Source organism: Panicum hallii, chromosome 3 (genome assembly GCF_002211085.1).
Source record: "Panicum hallii strain FIL2 chromosome 3, PHallii_v3.1, whole genome shotgun sequence".
NCBI classification, from domain to species: Eukaryota; Viridiplantae; Streptophyta; class Magnoliopsida; order Poales; family Poaceae; genus Panicum; species Panicum hallii.
Genome location: NC_038044.1, coordinates 10,842,704 through 10,866,824, shown reverse-complemented (window position 1 = coordinate 10,866,824; position 24,121 = coordinate 10,842,704). Strand labels below are relative to the sequence as shown.

General features: G+C 52.3%; 3 protein-coding genes and 1 long non-coding RNA gene across 4 annotated transcripts; 2 read left to right on the top strand and 2 right to left on the bottom strand.

Annotated features, from left to right (window-relative positions):
* Nucleotides 1-1,594: 1,594 nt before the first annotated feature.
* Nucleotides 1,595-3,808, top strand: LOC112887346. Its single transcript, XR_003227550.1, has 5 exons — nucleotides 1,595-1,799; nucleotides 1,906-1,970; nucleotides 3,349-3,396; nucleotides 3,480-3,629; nucleotides 3,702-3,808. It is a non-coding gene; the product is annotated as an uncharacterized LOC112887346 (long non-coding RNA).
* A 904-nt stretch (nucleotides 3,809-4,712) lies between these two features.
* On the bottom strand, nucleotides 4,713-5,544 carry LOC112887345 (late embryogenesis abundant protein Lea14-A-like). Its single transcript, XM_025953489.1, has 2 exons — nucleotides 5,198-5,544; nucleotides 4,713-5,087 (listed from the first exon to the last, which is right to left on the bottom strand). The coding sequence occupies exons 1-2, from the start codon at nucleotides 5,431-5,433 to the stop codon at nucleotides 4,838-4,840; spliced, it is 486 nt and encodes a 161-aa protein (XP_025809274.1). The 5' UTR covers nucleotides 5,434-5,544; the 3' UTR covers nucleotides 4,713-4,837.
* Nucleotides 5,545-16,604: 11,060 nt separating this feature from the next.
* On the top strand, nucleotides 16,605-17,768 carry LOC112886797. The gene has a single exon (XM_025952793.1). The coding sequence runs from the start codon at nucleotides 16,733-16,735 to the stop codon at nucleotides 17,465-17,467; it is 735 nt and encodes a 244-aa protein (XP_025808578.1). The 5' UTR covers nucleotides 16,605-16,732; the 3' UTR covers nucleotides 17,468-17,768.
* A 3,114-nt stretch (nucleotides 17,769-20,882) lies between these two features.
* Nucleotides 20,883-22,307, bottom strand: LOC112887436 (androgen receptor-like). Its single transcript, XM_025953607.1, has 2 exons — nucleotides 21,430-22,307; nucleotides 20,883-21,335 (listed from the first exon to the last, which is right to left on the bottom strand). The coding sequence occupies exons 1-2, from the start codon at nucleotides 22,244-22,246 to the stop codon at nucleotides 21,271-21,273; spliced, it is 882 nt and encodes a 293-aa protein (XP_025809392.1). The 5' UTR covers nucleotides 22,247-22,307; the 3' UTR covers nucleotides 20,883-21,270.
* Nucleotides 22,308-24,121: the final 1,814 nt, after the last annotated feature.

The following is a 24,121-nucleotide window of genomic DNA, read 5'->3' as shown; positions in this document are numbered from 1 at the left end:
CCATGGCCGCCGCCCGGAGCTCATCCGACGGCTAGCATGGCTCGCCCCCTGGCGGGAGAGTGGCGATCGGCGCGGGAGAAAGCGTGGGGGACACCCCCCCCCCCCCCGCGCGCCCCGTCTGCTGCCCCGCTGCCTAGAGGGGAGCGAGGAGGTCGCGACGGCGAGTGAGGGCCCCATGAAAGGCGAAGGGAGTAGAGGGAGCAGCGTCTTCTTCTCCATCCCGCTCGATGTGTCGTCGTCCTTCTCGCCGGAGCACCTCGCCGTCGGAGCGGAGCGCGAGCACCGCGCAGTTGGTGGGGAGCAGGAGTGCCACGGTCGCCAAGAACCGCGTGCGCTGGGCACAGGTGCACGAGCACCGCCGTGCTCTTCCCGGCGGCCACCGATAGCCTCCACCGCCGCCCTTCTCGCCGCCTATGCGGGCGCATCGGTGGGGAGTGGGAGCGCGCAGTGGCAAAGCGAAGTGGGCGGTGAGGTGGCGCATGCGCTGGAAATAGGAGGTGTAGGGGGAGACGGCGCGGATGATTTTATCCGTAAGATAGGAGCGCTGCTTTGTATGGTGGACGGAACGTTCGATCAATCGGATGCTCTATCCTTTTTATTGACGTTGCAAATGAGGCCTTAGGAAGTTCGTCTTGTCGTGGAACTTCTATCGTGGGGCTTTGAGGCCACGGTTTGTGTCCATCACTTACGTGACCTCGCGTCTATTGCATGTGGCACGTCCAGGTACCCCGGTCGGAGACGCTGGCACATGCATGTGCTTGACTTCATTGAGTTTTGAGGTCTAAAAATTTGAAGAGAAAGTACGGCTAGTTATCTTAACCTGAGCTCTTCCTTATCTTAATATTGATCAACCTACAGACATGAATCCATTTTAAGAAAAATATGTTTCCCAACCTTTTCCAATAAATTTTCAAAAGAGCTTGATTTATTTTTGATATTCCAGGTTCAGTAATGAATTAGTGCCAATTTTGTAAATATATGCAGGCAATAATATGCATGCGTGAATGAATATTACCGAGCTTCGGAAATAATGGTTATTGAGCCCTTCACTGCTTGTAGATGGGTGTTTATTATAGGCTTTGTGCTTAGGCATTTCATTTGGACTTTGTGAACATTTTGCTATTTGCTGGCACGTTGCTTATGGCCAATGGCTGAAACTTCTCTACCTCTAAAAAATCAATTGGGGGACAATTTTTTGGTGCGACCTTTACCCCAACTGGTTTGTTCATTCTGCCATGCGACAACCTTAGTCGTCCGATCGAAATGTCTACCATCCCGTACATCCAGCGCCCACGTCCAGCTGCCCTGCATTGCCTCCACACCGCCTCGATCGACGCCGGGTTGCAGCTGCGCCACCTCAGGTAGACACCGCCGTCCACGCCACGTCCAGCTCGCCTATGCCCCGCCTGAGTCGCCGCCGCTGTCCCCGCCGCGCTGCAGCCATCCTTCCTCTTCGCCGCCGCCACCGCCCCGCGCGGCCCTTCCTCCTCCGCCCCCAACCCTAGCCCTACGCTGACCCAACCGCGGCGCCCACCCCGCCCACACTCTGCGGTGCATGGGCCACCGCCGCATCCCTGAGCCGGGGTCTACCCGGACTAGCTCATCGCCTCATCCTCGTCCGGTCCGTGCCGCAGCGTTCCTCCCCCCTTCGCGCTATCCACTGTCTCTGGTGCGACCTAATATAATCTGCGGTTGATCTGGTCGGGCGCGCAGCGGCGGTGGCGGCAAGGACGTGGAGATGGTCGGGGAGCGCCACTAGGACGTGGGGATCTGGAACGGCTCCACCAGCAGCGCTGCAGGTTGTGTAGTCTCCTGCCCGTCTTGAGTTGTTAATTCTAGAGATGTGAACCTCTCGAAGGTTGAAAATTTGATCTCTAATCTACATGTGCTGCTTTGCTGTTCCAGGGGATGCTTCTGCGCCTAAGCCTGAAGAGGTGAAACGCCTGCCTGGTGGTAAGGTCAAGAAAAAGGTAGGTTCCCTCTCACAAAGTTTTTATAATTCACCTCATATTGAGTCACGATGATTACTGGTCTGCTAAATCTACTGTTAAATGGTAGTTTGAAGTTCAGAAATTTGAGTTATGTTTTGTGAGAGTGAACCTCACAGGAGCCTCCAGATATTTTAGTTTTTTGTGTTCAGTCCGGAGATGATGGATGGAGTTCTTGGGTAATCCTTTTCAAAAGGGAAACAAAAAGGGAGTTTGAAATAATGTTCTCCGAGTTAAGTTGCGGGGTGTTTTCTAAATGAATTGTTAAGCACAAGCAGATCTTCCTCTTGCTGCTCAGAAGATAGATGGAGTTTCGAGTCAATTCCATTCAAAAGAAGAAAAGCAAGACTTCAGAACGATGTCCTCTGAATTAAGCAGTTGGGATGCTTCCCAAACAAATAGTTGAGTACAAACAGGTCTTCCACTTAGCTGCTTTAACCTTGCCAGAATTCTTTCCTTGGCATTATACTCATGGAGATGCGTTCTAAAATGAAAACTGGGTGGTAGGAACGTGATCTCTTTTCTAAAGACCTCTCATCATACGATTCTTTCCCGTTTGTTATTTGGTTTTGAAAAGGTGTACTGGGAACTGCCTGGTGATCCTTATATCAATAATCTAAAATAGTAAATGACTGAACCTTCGCAACTGAGACTCCTTCAATTAGATATAGGATTTCTTGGTAAGAACATACCAAGAATTTTTTGTAATGAATAATTCTTGTATGACCATCAAATTTTCCATCGGCATAAGTTACAGTATATTGATCTTTTAGATATGTAACCGTGTTCTCATTTTTTGGATCTTTTAGTAAGAGATTATCTCTTTCTTAAGATCTGTCCCAACTGTATTGACATCAACAAATTTTTAGCAATAAGACTCTTTGTCAGACCATGACAGTGTTATAGTTTCTGAGCTCAAAGAGATTGGATCTGTGGTGCAAACTTGCATTAAGTTCCGGTACTTGGTTAGTGATTTACCAGAAGAATCTGGCCTGTATGCAAATGAGTTTGACAACATGCAATACCATGATATGCTTGTACTCATGTGACAACTTCAATTATACTAATTGCCTAGCATAGTCTGGTATGTTACTGTCTAATGCTGTTGTCTAATGTTGTTACAATAGTTCCATTTGTCATAATCTACTAACCGTTGAAATGAGGAATGCACATTATAATCATATAATTAATACCATCTATTTGTCTTGTCAACTTCTCAAATGTATCTAACAAGGAAAAGGTGAGAATGCTCATGCTGAAGGTTGTCATGGTCTTATATCTAGATCACGACTGCAGATTACTAGAGTTAGTTTCCCTTTTGATTGCCTCTTTTTTATGGATATATTCTTTTTTTTTTCAGTTCCGGCCACCATGTGCCAGTAGATGGACTCTGTCACCAATACCAAAGGTATTATTATTTTCTTTCAGTTCTGTGCATTGATGACGTGCTTTACGGTTACTCTCCTCATCGTACAAATTTTGTTGATTCAGCCTCTGAACAACCGCGCGATCTTAGAAGAGAACGTGAGAGAGTCCGTTCTGCCTCAATGACATCTGAACAAAGAGAGGAAAGGAACAGGAAACGACAAGAGGCTTACAAAAGAAATAAGTGTGATGCAAACAATAAGGAAAATGACCCAGGTTTGCCCCCGTTGGAGTGAACGTGTCCATCATATTTTTTTGACATCTGAAAACCGTTTAAATTCTATGCAGATGGTAGTCACAGGATTTTAATATTAATGGCTCTAATACTAATGCATCCGGCGACCGCGTTACTACCATGCCTGAACAGCCAATGGGTATGGGTTGGCACCGCGCTCTAACAGTGCCGTGTCATTTAATTTACGATTCGCTATCGTTTAGGGTTTTGGTTTTGCTGATGGTTCCTGTGTTTTGTAGGTTTCCATCTTGCTGATAGGATACCGAGGGGCTTACACAAGGGTTGCCGGGCAACTTCTATATATTTAGTCATGATTCAGCAGGAAGGGACAAAAGTCGTATACCCCATCGTGGAAGAAGAGACGAGCACGTCGTTGCAGATCCATCCACGCCGACCTCGCAAGCTTCTCTCCTTCCCTCACTGCCGTGAAAACGACCTCTGCACCGATCCCTACAACTTCACCAGTTGGATTGCCCGCGATCTCCATTCAGAAGGTTATTCTATACCTATGGGACATAGTCACCGCATGCTATGGTGTTTGTTTGCTTTAATACGTGATTTTTAATTTCAGTAAACCAATTCTATATTTTTTGGTAAATTATCTCCTTTTATCATATAATTTGAATGAATTATTTTCATACAATGTGGTTACATAATTTTCAATATTTCGGGATAGCTTTTTGTGATCCAGTAGAATTTTTTTTCTGCCCATAGCAACACACGGGCATAAACTCTAATACAATAAATAATAAATAAAGATAGTTGAGTGCATGCCTCAATAGAGAATAAAGACTACCTTTATCTTCATCTACAAAAACAAGTTGCGTACGGTAACCAAGACCTCCCGGTCCCTCCATTGCTAATTTGATACTATGATGGCCATGCTTGCAGAGAGATTCAATCAAGAGCATCGACAAGAATAAATTCCTTCCGAAAACAGCACAGCACCACAATTTTCCATTGACACCTGAAATTCAGGCATCTAGCTCTTTATTGCAACCATTAGGCATGCATTCAGAAACAGATGTTCAGTTCAGCTGATACTGGTATGCCGTAGCAGTATGTAGTAGAATTGAACCAGAGGATCTGCCTTTATTTGCAAGAAAGATAGTAGGATTCATACAGCCGTGGGGGATCAGATCACAGAGTTACATTGGTGGCGGTCGATGCCACAGAAGCTAATGAATTATTAGAACATGTCCTTGAGGGTTGGGAGCTTAAACTCGCCGCTGGTGGAGAGCGGCATGGTGAAGTTTCCGATGATGGGGAGGTCGATGGTGAGCCCGACCTGGAGCTCGTAGTCGATGTCCCAGTCTCTGCCCACGTCCTTCATGAGCGAGATGAGGAAGTCGTAGGGCACCTTGGCCGGGATCTCCAGCTTGGTGGTGTCGCTGGCGGCGATCCAGCCGGGGTCGGGTATGGTGCCGGACGCCACAACCCTTGCGCGGACGATCGATTCAGCGATCAGCAACCATTGTTGCAGTAAGGAGGAAAGAAAGGAAGAGGCCCGAATGGAGGGAGCGGAGCAGAGAAGGAATCGGAGGCTTACTTGCCGGCGCACTTGAGGGTGTAGGTGACCTCGCAGATGGGGAGGCGGTGGTCGTAGGGGTTGGAGACGTTGACGCTGCTGTGCAGGGTGATGCACTCGCGGCTCATGCTCTTGAAGGAGACGCTGTCGAGCGACGCCTCCGGCTTGGGGATGTGCGCGATCTTGTCCGCCACGAACCCCTTGGCCTTGTCCATCAGGCTCTGCTTCTGCTTCGGCTCCGCGTGCTCGCTCGCCATGGCTCCGCTCTCCTCTTCGATTCTTTCCTGGATCGTGGTGTTGGTGGTGGTGGTGAACCGCGGCAGGATGGCTGGGAAATATCTGTAGGTGGAGGAAAGTGGTGGCCGCGTTTATATCAAGCGGAGCAGGACCCGGGGCACGCACACGGCGGCCGGCCCGCGGCGTGGGCACCACGTGCAGGGCCGCGTGGAATCCGCACCGGCAGGGTGGGGTCCTTGCCGTCCGGGTACGTGAGACTTTGCGATATCCCGCGTCGGTGCCTGATGAGCCGCGAAGGTTGGGTACGAAGCTTTGGGGTTCCGTGAATTCGATGTGCGGCGAGGGGAATTTGGGAAATCGGGAGGAGGAAGAAAGGGAAGGTTCGGCGAGGAGCCCCACGCGGCGCGATGCCTCGAAACGGACGGTGCTGAATCGGCATCGCCCTGCAGCCTCTGCAGCCCGATCGCATCTCGGCGGATGCCACCGCGCCGATGAACCGACCGAAAAGTCAAATGCTACTGGTACAAGTTTACCTGCATGGTAAAGATTGTGTCATTTTCCCTGGCCTCTGGCGCCCAGCGTGAAAACGCAGGAACTGGTTTTGATTTGTCTTGGCAAAGGATCATCCTCGGCTCCGGTGAGACGCAAGCACCACCCAGGTTCAGGTTGCACATTGAAAAGGCTATTGTAGATCTCCTGTTCCGTGAGGCACGGGATCTGCAACACAGAACCTTACACGAAGTCGACCGGCAGTGCCACGCGAACGAGCCTTCTCACCACTGAGATGGCGACATACGGTTGGTTTTTCTTCCTTTTAGTCCGGGCCGCGTCCTGCCGACAGCACATAATACATAACCAATCAAGTACCCGATGTGAACAGGCTGGCACCCGCTCTAGTAAATGTTGATTTGTCTGAACAGAGAGAGCGGCCGGGAAGTTTATTTGATGGGGATGCTATTTGGTGGTCAACCACCAAATAAGCTATTATTGATCATTTTCTTTTCTTCAACTCTCTTACCTTATCTCTTCTGCTTGACAGTTTCTCCAACCTTGCAACCTCCCTCCCTCTGCTGTCGGTGTTTTATCGTCACGCCCACCGAGAGATACTCCTGAGGTGGTGAGTTTTTGGTAGGGTGTCGCCGAAATCAGGATTCGAAGGTGCAAAGGAATGCAAGGTTTTAAACAGGTTCGGTCCGCCGAGAGCGTAATACCCTTGATTTGGATTGCCATTGATTATGATTGTCCCCGAGGGGGTCTCTATCCGCCCTTATATAGTCTTGGGGGACAGATTTACATAGAAATCCTAGTCGGATACAACCCTAGGAGTCCTACCCGAATACTTCTCGGGTAGTTTACTACCGTGTTTGACTAGTCTAACTACTGTACAAATAATCCTATTGCATTACGAGTACTTACAACAGATGTAGGGCGTGGGCCATGCCCCATCCCGTATCCTAGGAGAAGTGTGCCACGTGTACAGTCCCATACACCCGGGTCTGACAAGCCCCCGAGCTCTTCATAGCCGAGTACCGCAGGCCTCCGAGTACTTCTGAAGGCGTCCTCGAGTTCTCCCGAACTTCATCTTGAAGATGTCCTCCGAGTACTTTGTTGGCTGCGTCGAGGCTGTGAGGTGCTTATGCCCCGAATAGTTGTTTAGTCTTTTTTATATAGGGTGCGATTAAACTCGCACTCCATATGGAGTAGCCCCCGAGCCTTAGATTGACTCATAGAATCAGGCTGAGGATCAATTTAATCTTGAGTCTTTTGTCCTTATCTTCCAACAAATTTGAAAAATAAGTCACTGATGACACGTGTTCCGTAGCCTCCGAGCCTTGAATTCAAATCCTCAAGTTTTGAAATAAAGGGTCCAAAGAGTCGTGGCATGCAATATATGACGGCAAAAATTTGATAGTAAACATGGGTAAATTGGTGTAGTAAATTTGAAAACCTCTTCTTTCGGAATAAGTTCTTTTAAAAAATGGTAAAACAAACAACATCCCCAACAAACACCCAAAATTACCTCTCAAACCAATCTTTATGCCCTGATCCAATAACTAAATAAGACATCTGGGTAACATTTTGAACAAACCCCTTATTTCGAAATAAAATCAATAAAATAATGGTTAACAAACCTATACCCAAGACAAATCTTAAAAGGCCTCTTGGATCGGACATTGCTGAGTAATTGTGCAGCGTCCAGCGGGTAAGCATGAGAGTTGTCCCTTGAGGCACGTTGAGTGCCTTGTCGCATCAAGCCCCCGAGTCAGGAACCAGATGATGAGCATAAAGTAGTCATAGCAGAACGGTGGCGCTAGCCCCCGATTTTAGGCATTGAGCAAGTAGCCGCTAGAGCTGGAGCAGTCGACGAATACATCTAGTCGAAGTTGATCCTGACTAGGGTTATAGTCAAAACAAGTAGTCGAAATAGTTGAACATGTGCAGAGGTAGTCGTAAACTAGTAAACTTCTTATTATGGATGCGAGACCCCTTCAATAACATAGTATATAAGTCAAAAATAAGTAATATGTTACTGGAAAATAAGGGAGCGAGGTCCCTTTAGCTAACTTGCGTGTAGTACCAGTCGTAAACCAGTAAAGCGGCGTTGTACTGGAGGTATGAGCACAAGGCCCCTTTTCAGTAACCTAAGAAACTAGTCGGGAACCAGTAATTAGTTATTGGAAGTACGAGAGCAGCCCCATCAGCCAACTTGCACATAATACCAGTCGTAAACTGGTAAAATAGGGTTGTACTGGAAGTATCAATCTCCAGACACCGATAGAAGATGTCCCCAGGTGATCAAGAATAAAAATATCGTAGATGTTCAATATTCCAAGAGTTTGGTACCTCCTGGTCATCCGGGTACTATAAGCGATAAGATCCATGCCAATAACCTTGTGCACATGAAAGATCCTTCCCATTGTAGGTTAAGCTTGTGTAGACTAGTATCATCCTGGATTCGTCGAAGAACCATATCTTCAACATTTAAAGAGCGTCGTTAAATATTTCTGTCGTGGTAACAACGAACTCCTTGTAAGTAACGGGTCTACTGCAACAATGCATTGCATCAGATTTCGCTGAGTCAAGCTCAAGATGTCTTGCGGTGTTAGCCTCGTCTTCTTTAAACATCGCCAATCGTGAAGACTTCCATATCACATCAGCTGGTAATATGGCTTCAGACCCGTATATGAGAAAGAAAGGTGACTGGCCTTTGGCTTTGCTTAGTTGTGTGAGAAGCCCCCAGACTACCAATGAGATCTCATTGATCCACTTGCCTCCCTTTTTGCTGTTCTCGTCATAAAGTCTTTTCTTCAGTCCATCAAAAATCAAGCTGTTGGTGCGCTCTACTTGGCCATTGGCCCGCGGATGAGCCACCGAAACATATTTGACTTCAATAGAGCTGCGTTCACAGAAGCTCCGGAACTCATGCGAGTGGAAATTGGATCCCAAATCTGTGATGATGGTGTTGGGAAAACCAAGACGGTGTAAGATATCGCAGATAAAAGTAACCACTTGATCTGCATTGAGCATTGCGATAGGCTTCTACTCAATTCACTTGGTAAACTTGTCAATAGCCACCGACACGTGTGTGAAACCTCCTAGCGCAGTTGTGAAGGGTCCTATCATCTCCAGGCCCCGGCATGCAAACGGCCATGAAGATGGTATGGTGATAAGATTATGAGCCAGAACATGAGGCTATTTGCCAAAGAATTGGCTGTTGGTGCACCCGCGAATGAGTACTTCGGCATCTGCCAAAGCAGTCGGCCAGTAGAAACCAGATCGAAATGCCTTGCCGACTAGTGTGCGAGAAGCCGCATGGTTCCCGAACATGCCTTCGCGAATCTCTTGGAGTATCTCTTTGCCCTCCTCTTTGCTGACACACTTCATGAGTATGCCTAATGCTGATCCACGCTTGTACAGATTGCCCCCGACTAGAGCATACCCTTTGCTACGCCGTAGGATGCGAGTAGATTCAGCACTTTTTGGGTTGACACCGGAGGGTAGTTTGTACTCCTGGATGTAGTCGATGAAGGCCACCCTCCAGTCGACCTCGATTATCAAGACCTTTCGATCGGGTTCCTTGGTACCCTGAGCGATGAAACTTGATTCTGGTGCCCTGATGGAAGGGTGAGGTAACTCATGAACAAAAACTCCCGGTGGGATGTTAGCTCGATGAGAACTCAGTTTGGAAAGCACGTCCGCGCCCACATTATTGTCGCGAACCACATGGTGAATTTCCAGCCCCGAGAACTTCTTCTCGAGCTTGCGCATTTCCATGATGTAAGCGTCCATGGTGTCCTTGTTGATGTCCCACTCCTTATTGACTTATTGTACCACCGGTAAGGAGTCGCCATAGACGAGTAGTTGCTTAATGCCCAGGGAGATTGTCTGGCGTAGCCCGTGCAACAAAGCCTCATACTCGGTCTCGTTGTTGGAGACCTCGAATAGTATTTGAAACACGTACTTGAGTTGTTCTCCTCTCGGGCTGATGAAAAGTACTCCTGTACCACCGCCACCGAGCTTGAGTGAACCGTCAAAGTATTCTTCGGCTGGTTGGTTGGGGCTTCCACTTGGTTTTCGCGCCACTTCGCCATGAAATCGACTAGTGACTGCGACTTGATGGTTGTCTGGGGCTTGAAGTCGAGTGTAAAGGCTCCCAGCTCCACTGCCCACTTGGAGATGCGCCCGGTGGCGTCCCGATTGTGGAGGATATCCACCAATAGGAAGTCGAAGACCACCAGGATGTTGTATGCATCGAAATAATGGCGAAGCTTCTTGAGAATGATGAGTATACCGTAAAGTATGTTCTGAATCGTTGGGTAATAAACCTTAGATTCAGAGAGGACTTCACTGATGAAGTAAACTGGTCGCTGCACCCCAAAGGCGTGGCCTTCTTCTTGTTGTTCCACCACGATTTTCGTGCTGATGATGTGAGTAGTCGCGGCGATGTAGAGTAGCAGGTTCTCATCTAGTTGGGGAGCTATCAGGATGGGTGGCGACTGCAAGTGGTGTTTGAGATCTTGTAGCACCTGATTTGCCTCCACGGTACACTTGAACTTATCGTGGTGCTTGAGCAACTTGAAGAAGGGTAGTTCCCTTTCTCCAAGTCGGGAGATGAATCGGTTCAAAGCTGCCATGCAGCCAATGAGCTTCTGGACGTCCTTGATCGTCTTTGGAGCATCCATCCATGGTTGTGATGGCGTTAATCTTCTCTGGATTTGCTTCGATCCCGCGATGACTAACAATGAACCCGAGTAGTTTGCCTTGAGCCATGCCAAAGATGCACTTTGTCGGGTTGAGCTTCCATTAAAATCGTCGCAAGCTGTTGAAAGTCTCCTCGAGATTAGTGATGAACTTGTTGTGGGATCTGGTCTTGATGACCACATCATCCACGTAAGATTCAACGTTGCGGTGTAGCTGGTCCGCAAGGCACAATTGGATGGCCCGTTGATAGGTGGCTCATGCATTCTTCAACCCGAATGATAATGTAGTATAAGTATATGCTCCAAACGGGGTGATGAATGCCGTTTTGATCTAGTTCTTCTCCTTGAGAGCTATCTAATGATAGCCTAAGTAGTAGTCGAGGAAGGAGAGCAAGACGCAGCCAACCATGGACTTGATCACTTTGTCGATGCGTAGGAGCGCGAAGTGGTCCTTCGGGCAATGTTTATTGAGATCAGTATAATCCACACACATCCTCCATTCATTATTATTCTTTTTTAGTACAAGTACATAGTTAGCTAACCACTCAGGGTGTAAACTTGTTAAATAAAATCAGCCGCGAGTAGTTTTGCTAGCTCTTTCTAGATGGCCTCCCTCTTGTCGGGGGCGAACTATCGTAGTTGTTGCTTTTTCGGAGTGGCTTTAGGGTCAACTTTTAGGCAATGCTCAATCAACTCCTTGGGCACCCCTAGCATATCCGTTGGTTTCCACGCAAATATTTTCTGGTTAGCCCTAAGGAAGTTGATGAGCGTGCTTTCCTATTTATCGCCTAAGCCGCCCCCGATAAAAGCGGTCTTGGATGGATCGCCTTCTTGCAGCTGGATGGTCTTAATACCGACGTCGCTGGGGTTGAATTTAACCCTCGACTGGCTTGGCTGCTGGTTGGAGATCTCCATCTCTGTGTTGGTCAGCTTCAGCGCGACTGCGAGTACTTCTACAGATGGCTCTAGCACGCGTGAACTCGTGGCGTACTCGATCACCTCCTGGTCGCACTCGTACGAATTCTTCAGGTCGCAACGGAGTGTGAGTACTCCTATCTTGCCTAGCATCTTGAGTAGCAGGTAAACATAGTAGGGCACAACCATGAATTTGGCTAGTGCCGGCCTGCCAAGGATGGCATGGTATGATGAGTCAAAATCCGCCAGTTTGAACTTGATGTACTCGATGCGGTAGTTGTCTTTTGTTGCAAAGGTGACTGGCAGGACCACTGAGCCGAGTGGTGTAGCTGCGTTACCCGGGATGATGCCGTAGAAAAGAGCTTTGCTGGGAGTGAATATATTGGAGTTGTCCAGTCCCATCTTCTTAAGAGTACTCGCCAAAAGCAGGTTGAGGCCGTTCTTGCCATTGATGAGTACTCAGGTGAGCTGTGAGCCCACCATGACAGGGTCTAGTACGAGCGGGAATTTTCTCGGCTCGGTGAAGCTGGTCCATTGATCGTCCCTGGAAAAGAAGATCGGAACCTCGCTGTATCTCAGAGGCCTTGTCGTGGCTGGCTCCACAGAGAGTATTTCGCGCAGCGTTAGCTTCTGCGCGTGCTTGGAGGGAATCCGCCGTCTCCGCCGAAAATGACGTTGACGAAGTTTTTTGGATCCTGAAAGTCTTGAGCCCCTGACTTGTCTCCTCTTTCTTCATCATCCTCCTTGTCCTTTCGCTTCCCTGCTTAGGGGAGGGGTGGAGCATTGAGTGATTTTCGAATGGTGACGCACTCGAAGAGCGTGTGCCGCGACTTCGGGTGTATCGGGTATTGTTTATGCAGGACTTGCTCGTAGTCCGAGTGGTTGTTCCCCGACTTCTTGCCACGCGGGTTTTGCTCGACAGCCGTGACTTCATAGTCTGGGTTGCGCTTTTGGGGGTTCCCCGAGTGGTTCCGCTGGCTTTTGCCCAAGTGGCCATTGCCGTTGCCTTGTTTGTCGTGGTTGCACTTGGGGAAGCAGTCATTTTCCTCATCCTCCTGGTCAGCCCACCTTGCCATCATGTCACGCAGCTCCACGTCAGTAGTCAGGCGGTTGCGTCCGAAGTCGTGGTACGTGTTTTTCAAGAAGAGGCCATGTTGGAAGTAATGGATGACATCCACATCGTTGATGTTAGTGATGGTGGCACGCGCCTCAAAGAAACACCGTGTGTAAGATGTCAGGGTCTCGTTCATCTCCTGCTTTACCTGGAATAAGTCATGGTGAGTGCCCGCCCTGATCATGAATCCCTGAAAGTTGTCGATGAAGGTCTGCTTGAGGTCCTCCCACGAGTCGATGGAGTTTGGCTTGAGCCTTTCACGCCACGTGAGGGGCGCGGACTCCAGAGCCACCCAGAAGTAGAGAGCTTTTGTAGAGTTGGATCCCCTGAAACTTCAATGGCGACGGAGTAGCAACGAAGCCACTGACGCGAATCCTGCTAACCGTCATACTTGGGGATTCTGACTAGTTTGAAGTTCTTAGGGTAGGACTTGTCGGTGATGCTAGTGGTGAAGGTGGGGAAGCGGTCACTGTCGTCGTTGTCGTGATACCTGCCGGGACGGTCCCTTCTCCTCGCTTCAATAACAAACCGCGCGTCACGGGTTTTGTTGATTTTCTACCCGAGGTCGACCGTGGGAGCATCATGGAGGTTGGCCTCGACTGGATTTTTGCCATGGTGCTTTGCCCCGCACTGGTTGCGAGGGGGTTGTTGTACTTCTTGTTCATTGTTGCCACGTGCGGATGGGTGGCCCTCATTGTGCTAGCGGTTGTCGTTCCTCCGACTCCTATGGCCTTCTTGAGGGTGCGATTGACCAGCACGGTATCACCATGGTACTCAGACCTCGAGAGCTGATTCCGAGTGGAAGACACTCGATGTTGCCCATCGAGTTGCACGAGCGCGCGCTGGGTCAAGTACTCAGCCTTTGTATGTGAGGATTGGATGGGAGTTGTTGGGCTAAGAGTGTTACCTCTGAGATGGCGCCAATTGGTGTACGGTACTTGCGATCCGTGACTGCTGCAAACGTGTTGTTAAGATCCCTTGGTTCACAGGCACGGTTCTGCGTGTTGCGCCTGCATTGAGCGCGCTTGGCGTTCTTTGCCTGCCGGATCCTTCGGTGCTCCTCGTCCTCATCTTGGGGAGTGCCAGCTGTGAGCTCGTCGGCTGAGACGTCCATGAGTTGTTCATCATCGTACTGGGTGCTCGGCTCGTCTTCCTCCGCATTGCGAATGGAAGCCATGCAGACTAGGTGATCTGCCGATTGGTTAGCCCTAAGGCTGTACTCGAGTAGCTCTGTGCTACTCTCTCCTTCTTCTTTGATAGGAGAAAGAGGTCTACCCTCCTGGAAGGGTAGTTCCTGCGTGAAGGCCACAAGACGGGACTTGCAATCGAATAGTTCGGAGGGCTCAAAGCCCTTCCAGTACACGAAACGTCCTTGCAGCGTTGATGTGATGGTTAAACCTAGAAGGCTGCCTGAAAATATTTCGGTGTGGCCGTCGGGTTGCGAGTGGTTTTCGAGGGTGGGGGCTGCCCGACGAGTGGCGGCTCCCTCGTCTCCGAGTCCTTTTCGGGTCCGGCTAGAAGTTGTAGTACTGCACAGGGAGTACTCTTCGTCGGAATCCGAGTAGATATCGAAAACGGGGGCCTCCCGGCAAGCAATGGCGCCCATGTCCTTGATCTTGAGCAGCAGATCCAAATTCTACTCCAAGTCGGAGAGGGACTTAGATCGTGAGGTCTTTTTAGATCTGTTTGAATCCGACCCGAGTAGATCTAGTGCATCACGAGCGAAAGTCGCGTTGAAAATGGACATCTTTTCTATCCGCTGGGCCAGATCGGGAAGCAACATGTCATCGAGATTGTCGATGAAGTCATCTAAATCGCTGCTTGGAGTCGATGAAGTGGCCTTCGGCTCCTTGGAGTTGGACAGGTGGCTGTTGAAGCCACCCAAACCGTCGACGACACAGATCCAGAAGCCGAAGATGAAAGTTGTGCCCTCGTCGAGCACAGCACAGGTGAAGTTGAAGGATGCCATCAAATTCTCCGATGGATGCTCGATGAATACCCCTACGTAGCGCGCCAGCTGTCGGTGTTTTACCACCATACCCACCGGGGGGGTACCCCCGAGATGGTGAGTTTGTAGGTAGGGTGCCACCGAGATCAGGAATTCGAAGGTGCAAAGGAACACAAGGTTTTAGACAGGTTCGGACCTATAGATGGCAACGGGCAAAATCCGCGTGGATACTAACTTTGTAAACCCGTACCCGCGTACTAAAATCCGTGCCCGCACCCACGCACGCAACCCGCCACGGGCACGAAACGACGCCCATAACCGCTATCCGCGGATATCCGCATACCCGCGGGCACACCCGTGTACCCGCAAGCTTTAGGAAATTAAGCATACATTACATTTCAACAGCAAATAAACACCATTTATTTAAGAAAATAAATAAATATGAGCATATAAATGAACTAGTCTCATACATGAATAAATAATATATCACGCATTAACATAAACCATTAACATAAAGCCTAAATGAAGGTTGCTTTGGACCCATGTGTCAATCGCTAAATCGGGTTTGGCGGGTTTGCGGATGCGGATATTATTTTTTCAAACCCGTTAGCGGATATCCTTCGGGTTTAAGGTTGTACCCACGCCCGCGCCCGCGGGTATAAATGCAAACTCGTATCCGCGCCCGTCGGGTTTGCTAACCGCGGGTACGCGGATATTTTGTACCCGTTGCCATCTTTATTCGGACCACAGAGAGCGTAATACCCTACGTCCTATGTAGTTTGGATTGACTTTGATGATGATTGTCCCCGAGGGGGTCCTTATCCGGCTTTATATAGTCTGGGTGGACAGGTTTACATGGAAATCCTAGTAGGATACAACCCCAAGAGTCCTACCCGAGTACTTCTCAGATAGTTTCCTACCATATACGACTAGTCTAACTACTGTATAAGTAATCGTACTGCATTACGAGTAGTTACAACAGATGTAGAGCGCGGACCATGCCCCATTCCGTATTCTAGAAAAAGTGTGCTACGTGTACAATCCCGTATACCCGGGTCTGACACCTGCCATAGTCGCCACCCCGGCTCAAGCGGTGCCCTCACGGCCCCAGCCACCACGGCTAACCAAGACCCAGCCGTCGCCTCTGGTCCAAGCATCCCATATCCAACCGCCTACTGCTCCTATCTGTCAGTCTCCATGGCCGCCCACACGAAGCATCATCTAAGCTCCGTGCCCCACCACCTCTCTGGCCAAACCGGCCTCTCTCATCATCCCGATGGCTTCACCATTTCTCCGCCACCACCTCTGGTCCGGCAAGCTCCCTTGCTATCTCTTTGGGACCAACAACCCATGGAGCCTAGAACCCTAATTCCGAAGGTCCAAACCCCGCACAATAACATTAGGCGCGGTGAGCTTTTGTTTCCCCCTCCCCTTTTCCCTCTACAGTCTTCCTCTGATAACAAAATCAGGATTAAGATACAGTGGTTCATTGTTTTATAGAAATTGCTTGTTTCATGTGCATATGCTCTGATCTTTTCTTTTTTTCTTTTTTTTTTTTTGCGAGGGCATATGCTCTGATCAATGCAAAAGGAGCCACACAGCGCTTAGCAGCCGCGCACCGTTATTCTGTACAAGAGATGGGCCATGGATGGGCCGATGGTATTCGGTTAGTAGGTCTTTATGTCCTTGCTGGACTAGCGCGCGCGAGAGGGTGCACGGCCCATACACCACTCTAATGAAAGGAAAGAAACGCCCACGATACACAAACACAAAAGTGCAGACATTGCAGACAAGTCCGAGGACACAAGGAGTGGATCAGTGGATGCCATTGCTCTACTTCCTCTTGCAACCATCGACGTAATTGTCTGCTGTCTCGTCACTCGGCGTGTCGAGCAGAGTGCCAAGTTCTCTGACCGAATTTAATCCCAAGGGATCGAAACAGCAGTCAGAGTGCGACGGCCAACTCCCCAACCACCAAGCATGGCGCCAAGGCCGGACCGATCGATCGCCCTTGCACTGCCAAAGACGCCGCCACTCACCGCGCTCGACAGCCACCCGCCTTAATCCTCCCAACGCCCAACGCCGCCTCAAGCTCAGCAACTACCCAATGCCGGCTGCTCCCGCCACGCGCACCGCGACTCATGGCCGACGCCAAGCCGAGCAAACCCAAAGCCTCCACACCCTCCGCCTTCGCTGACGCCGCCAAGGCCAAGGCCAAACCGAAAGCCGTCGACGCCAGCGCCGGCAAGGCCGAGAACGGCGGCCTTGGCGCGGCGCCGCCGGGCCGATGCCGCTGGCTGCGGTGGGCGTGCTGCGGCCTGGCCGTCCTCGGCGCGCTGGCCGCGGTGGTGATGCTGGCCCTGTCGCTGACCGTGCTCAAGGTGCGGGACCCGACGCTGTCCATGGAGTCCGTGGCGGTGCGGTGGTTCAGCGTGCGCTTCGACGCGAGGGCGGCGCGCCCGCTGCGGATCAACGTCACGCTGGCGGGGAGCATCGCGATCCGGAACCCCAACTACGAGTCCATGCGGTTCGGGGCCAGCGACACGGAGATCTTCGTGGACGGCGTGGCCGGGCCCGTCGGCGTCGGCCGCGCGCCGCCCGGGGAGGTCCCCGCGCGCGGCGCCAGCCGGGTGACCGCGGACCTGGACGTGTTCGTCGACCGGGTGGGCTCGGCCGTGGTGGGCGAGGTGCTGTTCGGCGGCGGCGAGGTGCGGCTCGCCAGCCGCACGGCCGTGGACGGCCGGGTCAGCGTGCTCGGGGGCCTGTACGGGCGCCGCACGGTGCGCGTGGCCATGCGGTGCCGCGTCGCGCTGCGCGTGTCGGCGGCCGTCGTCGTCGCCGGGAGCCCCGCCTGCGTCGCGGATTTCGGCCGCTGACGGCTGGGCATCATCGGGGAGGCGCAGCGTGCGACGGCGGAGCGATGCTTTGGTTGACTTGGTGCGGGGCCGTACGTGTGTTTGTGGGTGAGCCGGTATAGTTTTTATCCTCTCTTCACCGGCGATGACCGGCGTAGGCAGTGACGGTGGCGGCTTAGGTATAACCGCCGAGTGCTTCTTCCCTCCTTGTCAGTAAATTCCGGCTCCTCTTCTCTTACCTCGTTTTGTACCATACGAGTGCTGGCTTGTTTGTTTGTTCTAACATCGTGTTGAATAACGGCAGTGAAATCCTTGGCGCAAATTTCAGTTGTTTGTTGTACAATCAGCTTTACACTGCTTATGCAAACACCATTAGGTGTCATTCTAAACTTGCTGGTGAGTGGTAACAACGATGGAATGTCGGCTGGTTTCTGCTCCATGATAGTCTCATACTCTCATCGGGGCTAAATTCATGTTGTTCAGGTTCAGGCCCACATGTTGTTCAGGTTCAGGCCCTGAACATGGCGGTCGGAACAACGGAACAAGCCTCGCTTCATACTCAAACTCAACCTACAAGTCCACAACTTTCAGCCCATTGGCCCAGCACAAAAAGCCCATAGGCCCAGAATCCTGTGCAGTCACGAAGAACTCCGGCCCGGCGAGAGCGGACCCAAAAAGCTTCCGGGTCTCTCGCCCAGACAGACGGCGGCCGAACAACACACACTACTGTGCACTTGCTCTTTTTTAATGAGGAAATATTTATTTCAAGACAAAATATTGGTTCCGGTCTACGTATGCACAGCGGATGCACTCAGCCACCACAAGAAAAAAAAAGATTAATTGACCAAAAATACGTGCACGAACAAACCAAGTCTGAAAGGCTAAACAGGACTAACTCATAACAAAAAGAAGAAAGACTAAAAATGAATGGAGATTTTTCATGGTCTGAGACAACCTTGATCTGTCAGATTGAAACCAGTATCAACCAATTTCTCCCATGATAAGCACGTGGATACCTCCATGAATTCGCCGTTCACGGATCACAGAACCAGCAGTTCCTTCCCATTAGACAGGCGTATCCACAGGATGCCCAAAATAATTGGCTGGAACAATCCCAATGAGCAGTTGCTCTTGCTCCAACACGATGCATGTACCAGACAGACTCCTTGCTACAGTCAGTCACCTCACCTTCTTGTATACACGAAGGAATGGATGCTTGGAGCCGTGGAGATCGTCCGAGTCAGCCACTTGAGAGAACGATACATTTTGCTTGCGGGACGACGACTGCAGCCGTGCAAGCTGGGCGCAGTTGACCCTGACCACATCCAGCAGACAAAGCGAGCTCCACTGTCCGCTGCAGCCTGCAGCTAGCACCCACTGTAGCACACTCCCAGACGGAAAGAGAGGGGCAAAGCGAGCATGCAATGCGTGGCGCCTTTCTCCTCCACGGGTAGATAAAGGATAAGCCTCATGCAAAAATAACAGTTGGCTTTGGAAAAGCAAAAGCTGGCGTAAAAAAAATCTGTTTTTTTTTCACAACCTCCCTTGGGCAAAGGCAAGAAAATGGCTGGAAATGCTTCGCCTTGCTCTTTCATGTGGTGACGCATGGTTGCAGACTTTCGAAGGCGGCATCCAATGCATGTACATACCGTCAGAAAAGGTTCATGTATTGGAACAGCTTGGAGAGTTCAGAGACAATCTCTCGTCTCCGGGGAGATTAGATCCTCTGATCACCTCGTGCTCGATCGACCTCTGTCCCTGGCCGTCGACGTGCACGGGACCTGGATGGAAACGCCCTCTGACGCCCAATTGCCCGTGCATGCACCTCTGAAGCCTCAAAACCGAAGTGATCCGAACACGGCGAGGGGAGCCCAAGGAGGCTGCTCGTGGTTCTGCAAACAGGCTCTGCCGGCAGCGACCACCGTGTCCTCCGGCGGCTGTCAAGGATCAACGGCGCAATTCCACGCTGCTCCGATTCAACGGCGAGGCATCTGCCTCGAGACGCTTGGCGCTCCGGTCGCGCTGCCGCCGTAGTAGCAACAGCCAGCAGCTACTTGCTCAGATGATCATCAGATATTAGGGTGCTGGTATTTTCTCCATCCGGCTTCAGGCGCGTCAGCTTAAATCCAAGACCGGTACCTTACAGTACAGAATGTTCAGAGTTTTCCTTTTTACAGTCAAATGCTAGCGTTGATCTGCCGGGGCCAACCTGATAACCGGAGAGTTCTCTGCTTTTTAGAGGAGAAGAAGGGCTGCAGGAGACTGAAGAATACCCAGACGGCCACACCCAGCGCCCTGCAGCTCACCATCATTGCACTCGCGAGCTTCTGCAGGGGAATGCAGTTTTGTCATCGGTAAAAGGGCAGGACCAAGCCGAAGCGCATACCACTCCACTTCATACTACCCGAGGCATGCAGACGCCATGATCGCTCTCGACTCACCTGACTGACCATGAGTAACCAGTGGCCACTACGGCTAGATCCAATCCAATCCAATCCATTCCATTGCACTCACTGCGCTGTAATCGCACCGCATCGGGGCCGGTGAATTCTTTTTTTGACAGCGCTTATGGTGGTGACGGCGAGGCATGCCGAGCACGTAGGGCTTCCGCTAGCTTTGCATGCTTGCTACGCCGCCGTGCCTTTCAGGATAAATTTAGGAGGAGCTGAGCGTTGCAAAGACGGGCAAAGCTATACAAAGCGAAGCGAGAGGCCAAAGGTTCTGACCGGAACAAAAGCTTTCGCGCAGCTAGCTCTTTCCCGGCACTGTGCGTCGTCAAAGCTTTGGGCGCTGCACGCACCCTGCAAAAGCTAGCGGGGAGAGAGAGAGAGGTAAACGATAGGGACCCAGGCACGCAGACGCAGCCACTGGAAAGACGCGGCAAGCGGCCCGTCACCCCACCGGCCCGACGGAAGAGGAGGAAGTCACGGAGCAGTGAAAAAGCAAAGGCTGCCGTGGCTGCCGCTGCGCCCCCCCCCCCCCCCCCCCCCCCCCGGCCGCTCTCCTGGCCGGTGATGGGGGGAGGTGGGAGAGACGATGAATCGCTGCTGCTGATGATAAACAAGGGGAAAGAAATGGGCCGGCGCGGTTCCCGAGGCCCATCAGAATCACGCACAGATCCTTGTCTTCTCCTCGCCCACCGGCACCGTACGTACGCGCGCGGCGCTTTTCCGCCCGCCGCCATCATGGCGCGACGCCATGAGAGCGGCCCCCGCCGAGCTTTTCCTCAGCTTTTTTATCCCTCCCTTCCCCCCACTACCCGAATGTGTTGGCACGGCTTCAGCTTTGCAGAGAAAGCCCCAGTTAATTCTGCAATTAGCCTCACTGATGCGCCCTGGCCAGGCTTGGTTTCGCAGAGTGCGTGCACAGTGAATCGAACAGTTCTGACCGGATGAACACTGGACGCTGGAGAAGGCAAATCTGTGGTCAAAGCTCAGAGTCCAAAATGTACCTAGTTACAGGTCGATGTTACAAGTCACTTGTACAACCAAAACTTTAGAAAACGAGCACACGGAACGGCAAAAGACGCGGCTACTGCAGTCCACGCTTCTACATGAGGGGGGTAAAGAAAGCCTAAAAAGAGCTCTTTTCCCACGCTTCCAACAAAAGGAGCTAAATCAAAGGACGTGAAACACACACACGCGCATAAACAAAACAGGCATATGAAAATCTCCTCAAGCCGGCATGGCCGCCGCATGTTCTTGATGCGTTAATGATTCGCTTGTGCTTTGTTTGTCTCTTCTTCGCTGAATTTCGGGGAGAGGCTTTTGCATGCTCGACCTCCAGTCTCATCAAGAGTTCCGAACGGTAATGGCGACCTTCGATCAGTTGCATTTCCCAGGATCACTCCGCGAACGCAGCAGCGGCGAGTCGCACTCTGACAGGGACGCTGCAGAGCAGAACGAAATTGTTTCAGGATCAGTAAACTGGATCGATGCACTGTGACTGCATGTAACATCGTGTAGTTTCAGACATGAACGGACCTCGGTGGAGCGACTCCTTGCAGTGCGCGATGGCGCTGGCGATGCCGTCCTGCTTCTCGGCGAGCGAGTCGTCGCGGCGGGACGGCGCGGGCGCCGCGAGCGTCACGGCCGCGGACGCCGACCGGCTCTTGCGCAGGCGACGGAGCCCCCTCGCTTCGCCGCCGGCGGAGCGGGGCCGCACGCTCCGCAGCCGCCGCGATATCTTGGTCAGGTACCTCCTGATGACGTCCCTGGACGGCGCTCGCCTCGGCTCCGGCTCCTCGGTGGCCTCCTCCTCGTCATCGTCCGCCGGTGACTCAATGAACAGCCGCAGCGAGCGCGCGCTGCTGGAGCTCCGCGCGAAGCTGGGTCGGCCGCCGTAGAACGCGGCTTTCCTGGCCCCGAAACTGAGCGTCCGCAGGCCGCCGCCGAGTTTGCTGCCGTACCGCCCCTGCGGGTCGGTGGTGGCCTTGGCGCTGGGCTCGGACGCGCAGAACTTGAGCTGCGGCAGCGGCGGGGGCGGCGGCGGGGGCGCGAGCCCGGCGCCGAAGAAGAGGGCGTCGTAGGACGGGGAGGCGGAGCGGCTCCGGTGCAGGGAGATGATGAAGTCGAGCTCGGTGAAGGCGTCGTCGGACTCGGAGCCCGAGGAGGCGCTGCCGGCGGAGCTGGAGGAGGCCCGGACGGAGGAGCCGGAGAAGTCGAGGTCGAAGAAGGGGCCCTCGTCCTCCTCCGGCTCCGGCTCCGCGTCGCTGTCCGGGGCCTCGGAGGACGCCGGCGCCGTGATGGTCGTCGACACGGCGCGCCGCGCCGCCAGGAGGCGGAGGACCTGCAGCTGCATGGTGTCGTGGCGACTGGCGAGGTGGCGGGGCTGGGAGCGCGCGATGGGTGCGTTCCGTGCCGTGCCGTGACGGGGACGTGGGGGGCTGGCTGGCTGCCGGGCGGGCGGGCTTTTAAACTGGTTCGAAAGCAGGGGAGCGCGGAACGAGACGGGACGGACGGAGCGGGGCCGCACCGCACACCACAAGCCGAGGAGTATATTTCCTGTGCGTTTTGTGGCGCGCGGCGCGGCGGTAGGGCCGTGGCACGGCACCCGGCACGGGGCCGGAGCCCTGTGCTGTGATCCGAGGCGTCGGGAGCGGGGGCCGGCGGGGTGAGGAGCTGCGCCCCTGCCTGGTTGCCGTGCGGTGGGGGGCGCACCGGTGAGGTGTTGGGCCGGCTGGGGAATCGGTGGGGGCGTTTTCGTGGCGAGGGAGGCGCGGGCGGCCGCCGGCGCCCGCGCGGCTGCGGAGAGGCGAGAGCGTGATCTCGCGGTGCGGTCACGTGGTTGGGATGGGGCAATGATGGCCGTCGGATTTTTCGGAACCCTGGCTAGCCTGCTACCGTGATCAGTGATCACGATGGCTCGTGACCAACCTACGTGCAAAACGCAGCCCTCTCGCTCGGTGGATGCCGGCGATTTGGCGTCGACTTCTTCGGAAGCGTGGAAAAGGACTAGACGCATGCAACGCAACGAGAAGCGGAAGGTTCAAAAAAGACGGGAAAACGAGCGAGAAAAGGCGGCGCGTCGCGGAGAAAGCGAGCGGGCATGGGCGGCAAGGCGCTCCAGCTTTACCAGCCTCTCTAGTCTACCACACCACCCCTCCCCTGCCCCAGGAGAAGCCATTTTAGTGTTTTTCCAAAAGAAAAGAGGCCATTTCAGCGCTAGTAATCGAGTGAACGGTGAAGAAGAACAGAGTGTGGTGCGTGCTCCGTGCAATGCAGCGCAGCGCAGTGAATGATACGGGCGCAGGAATCAGAATTACAGAGCCTGCGCCGCACTCGATGGATCCAGCGCCATGCTTACTCTGCTCCAGGAGCTTTCACAGCTTTTCTTTTCTTCTCTGCCTCTGCCTGCCTGAGTCTTTCATCTCCTTGACTCCTTTCCCACTCCGTTCCACCTACAATTTCAGATTTTCAGGTCCAACATCTCCGCAGTTCTCCAAACCTGGGTCAACAGTCAACACTGCAATTAATTGGCCTGACAATGCCAGTCAGTCAAACAAAGACCAGATTAGTTAGGATTCAGTAGTCCTCCCAGCTACCCCAATTCAACATTCTTCAGACGAAGTAGCCAAGACGAGCTCGTGTATTCTGCGGCATCAAGGAAGGAGCATCGTTCTGACACGATGGACACGCACACCCACTACTTGCACCGAGGGTGTGTTCGTTTCCGATCAGAGCTCTCTAAAAATTTTAGAGTGTTCCTTCACTATAAAGAATCGCAGTCTTATTAGAGGCCGAATTAGAGCGCTGTTCGGTGCTGGACCTCTAAAGTTTAGATGTTTCGGGTTCTAGAGGGGTGAAACGAACACACCCTGAAAGAGAAAACGCGTAATAAGCATCCACTTGAATGAAGATGATGAAGAAAATAACAAAAGTTGCGGACAGGCAGTACACTCCCCTGGGCTCGTGAGTTTCAGTCTTTCAGAGACATGATCAACCTGACGGTACGCATATTTTGACTGCCCTTCTCGACGGTTTATTTCTCCATTCGATCCCGGCACATGATCAGTGCGATCGTACAGACACTTGACGGCCTCTCTTCTCTCCGGTGCTGCGCCTCGTTTTCTTTTTCAGACGTGCGCAGTGTCACTGGCCACGACGACCACACGGACAAGCAAGTATTCTTTCTCCGAGACGGATCTTTTCAGAGAAACAACCGAACAGGAAATAC

Coding starts and splice junctions, on each gene's coding strand:
- LOC112887436 (XM_025953607.1), bottom strand. CDS start 22,246: ATGCAGCTGCAGGTCCTCCGCCTCCTGGCGGCGCGGCGCGCCGTGTCG. Junction 21,336..21,429: donor CAAGGAGTCGCTCCACCGAG/GTCCGTTCATGT, acceptor TCTGCTCTGCAG/CGTCCCTGTCAGAGTGCGAC.
- LOC112887345 (XM_025953489.1), bottom strand. CDS start 5,433: ATGGCGAGCGAGCACGCGGAGCCGAAGCAGAAGCAGAGCCTGATGGAC. Junction 5,088..5,197: donor ACCCTCAAGTGCGCCGGCAA/GTAAGCCTCCGA, acceptor CGTCCGCGCAAG/GGTTGTGGCGTCCGGCACCA.
- LOC112886797 (XM_025952793.1), top strand. CDS start 16,733: ATGGCCGACGCCAAGCCGAGCAAACCCAAAGCCTCCACACCCTCCGCC.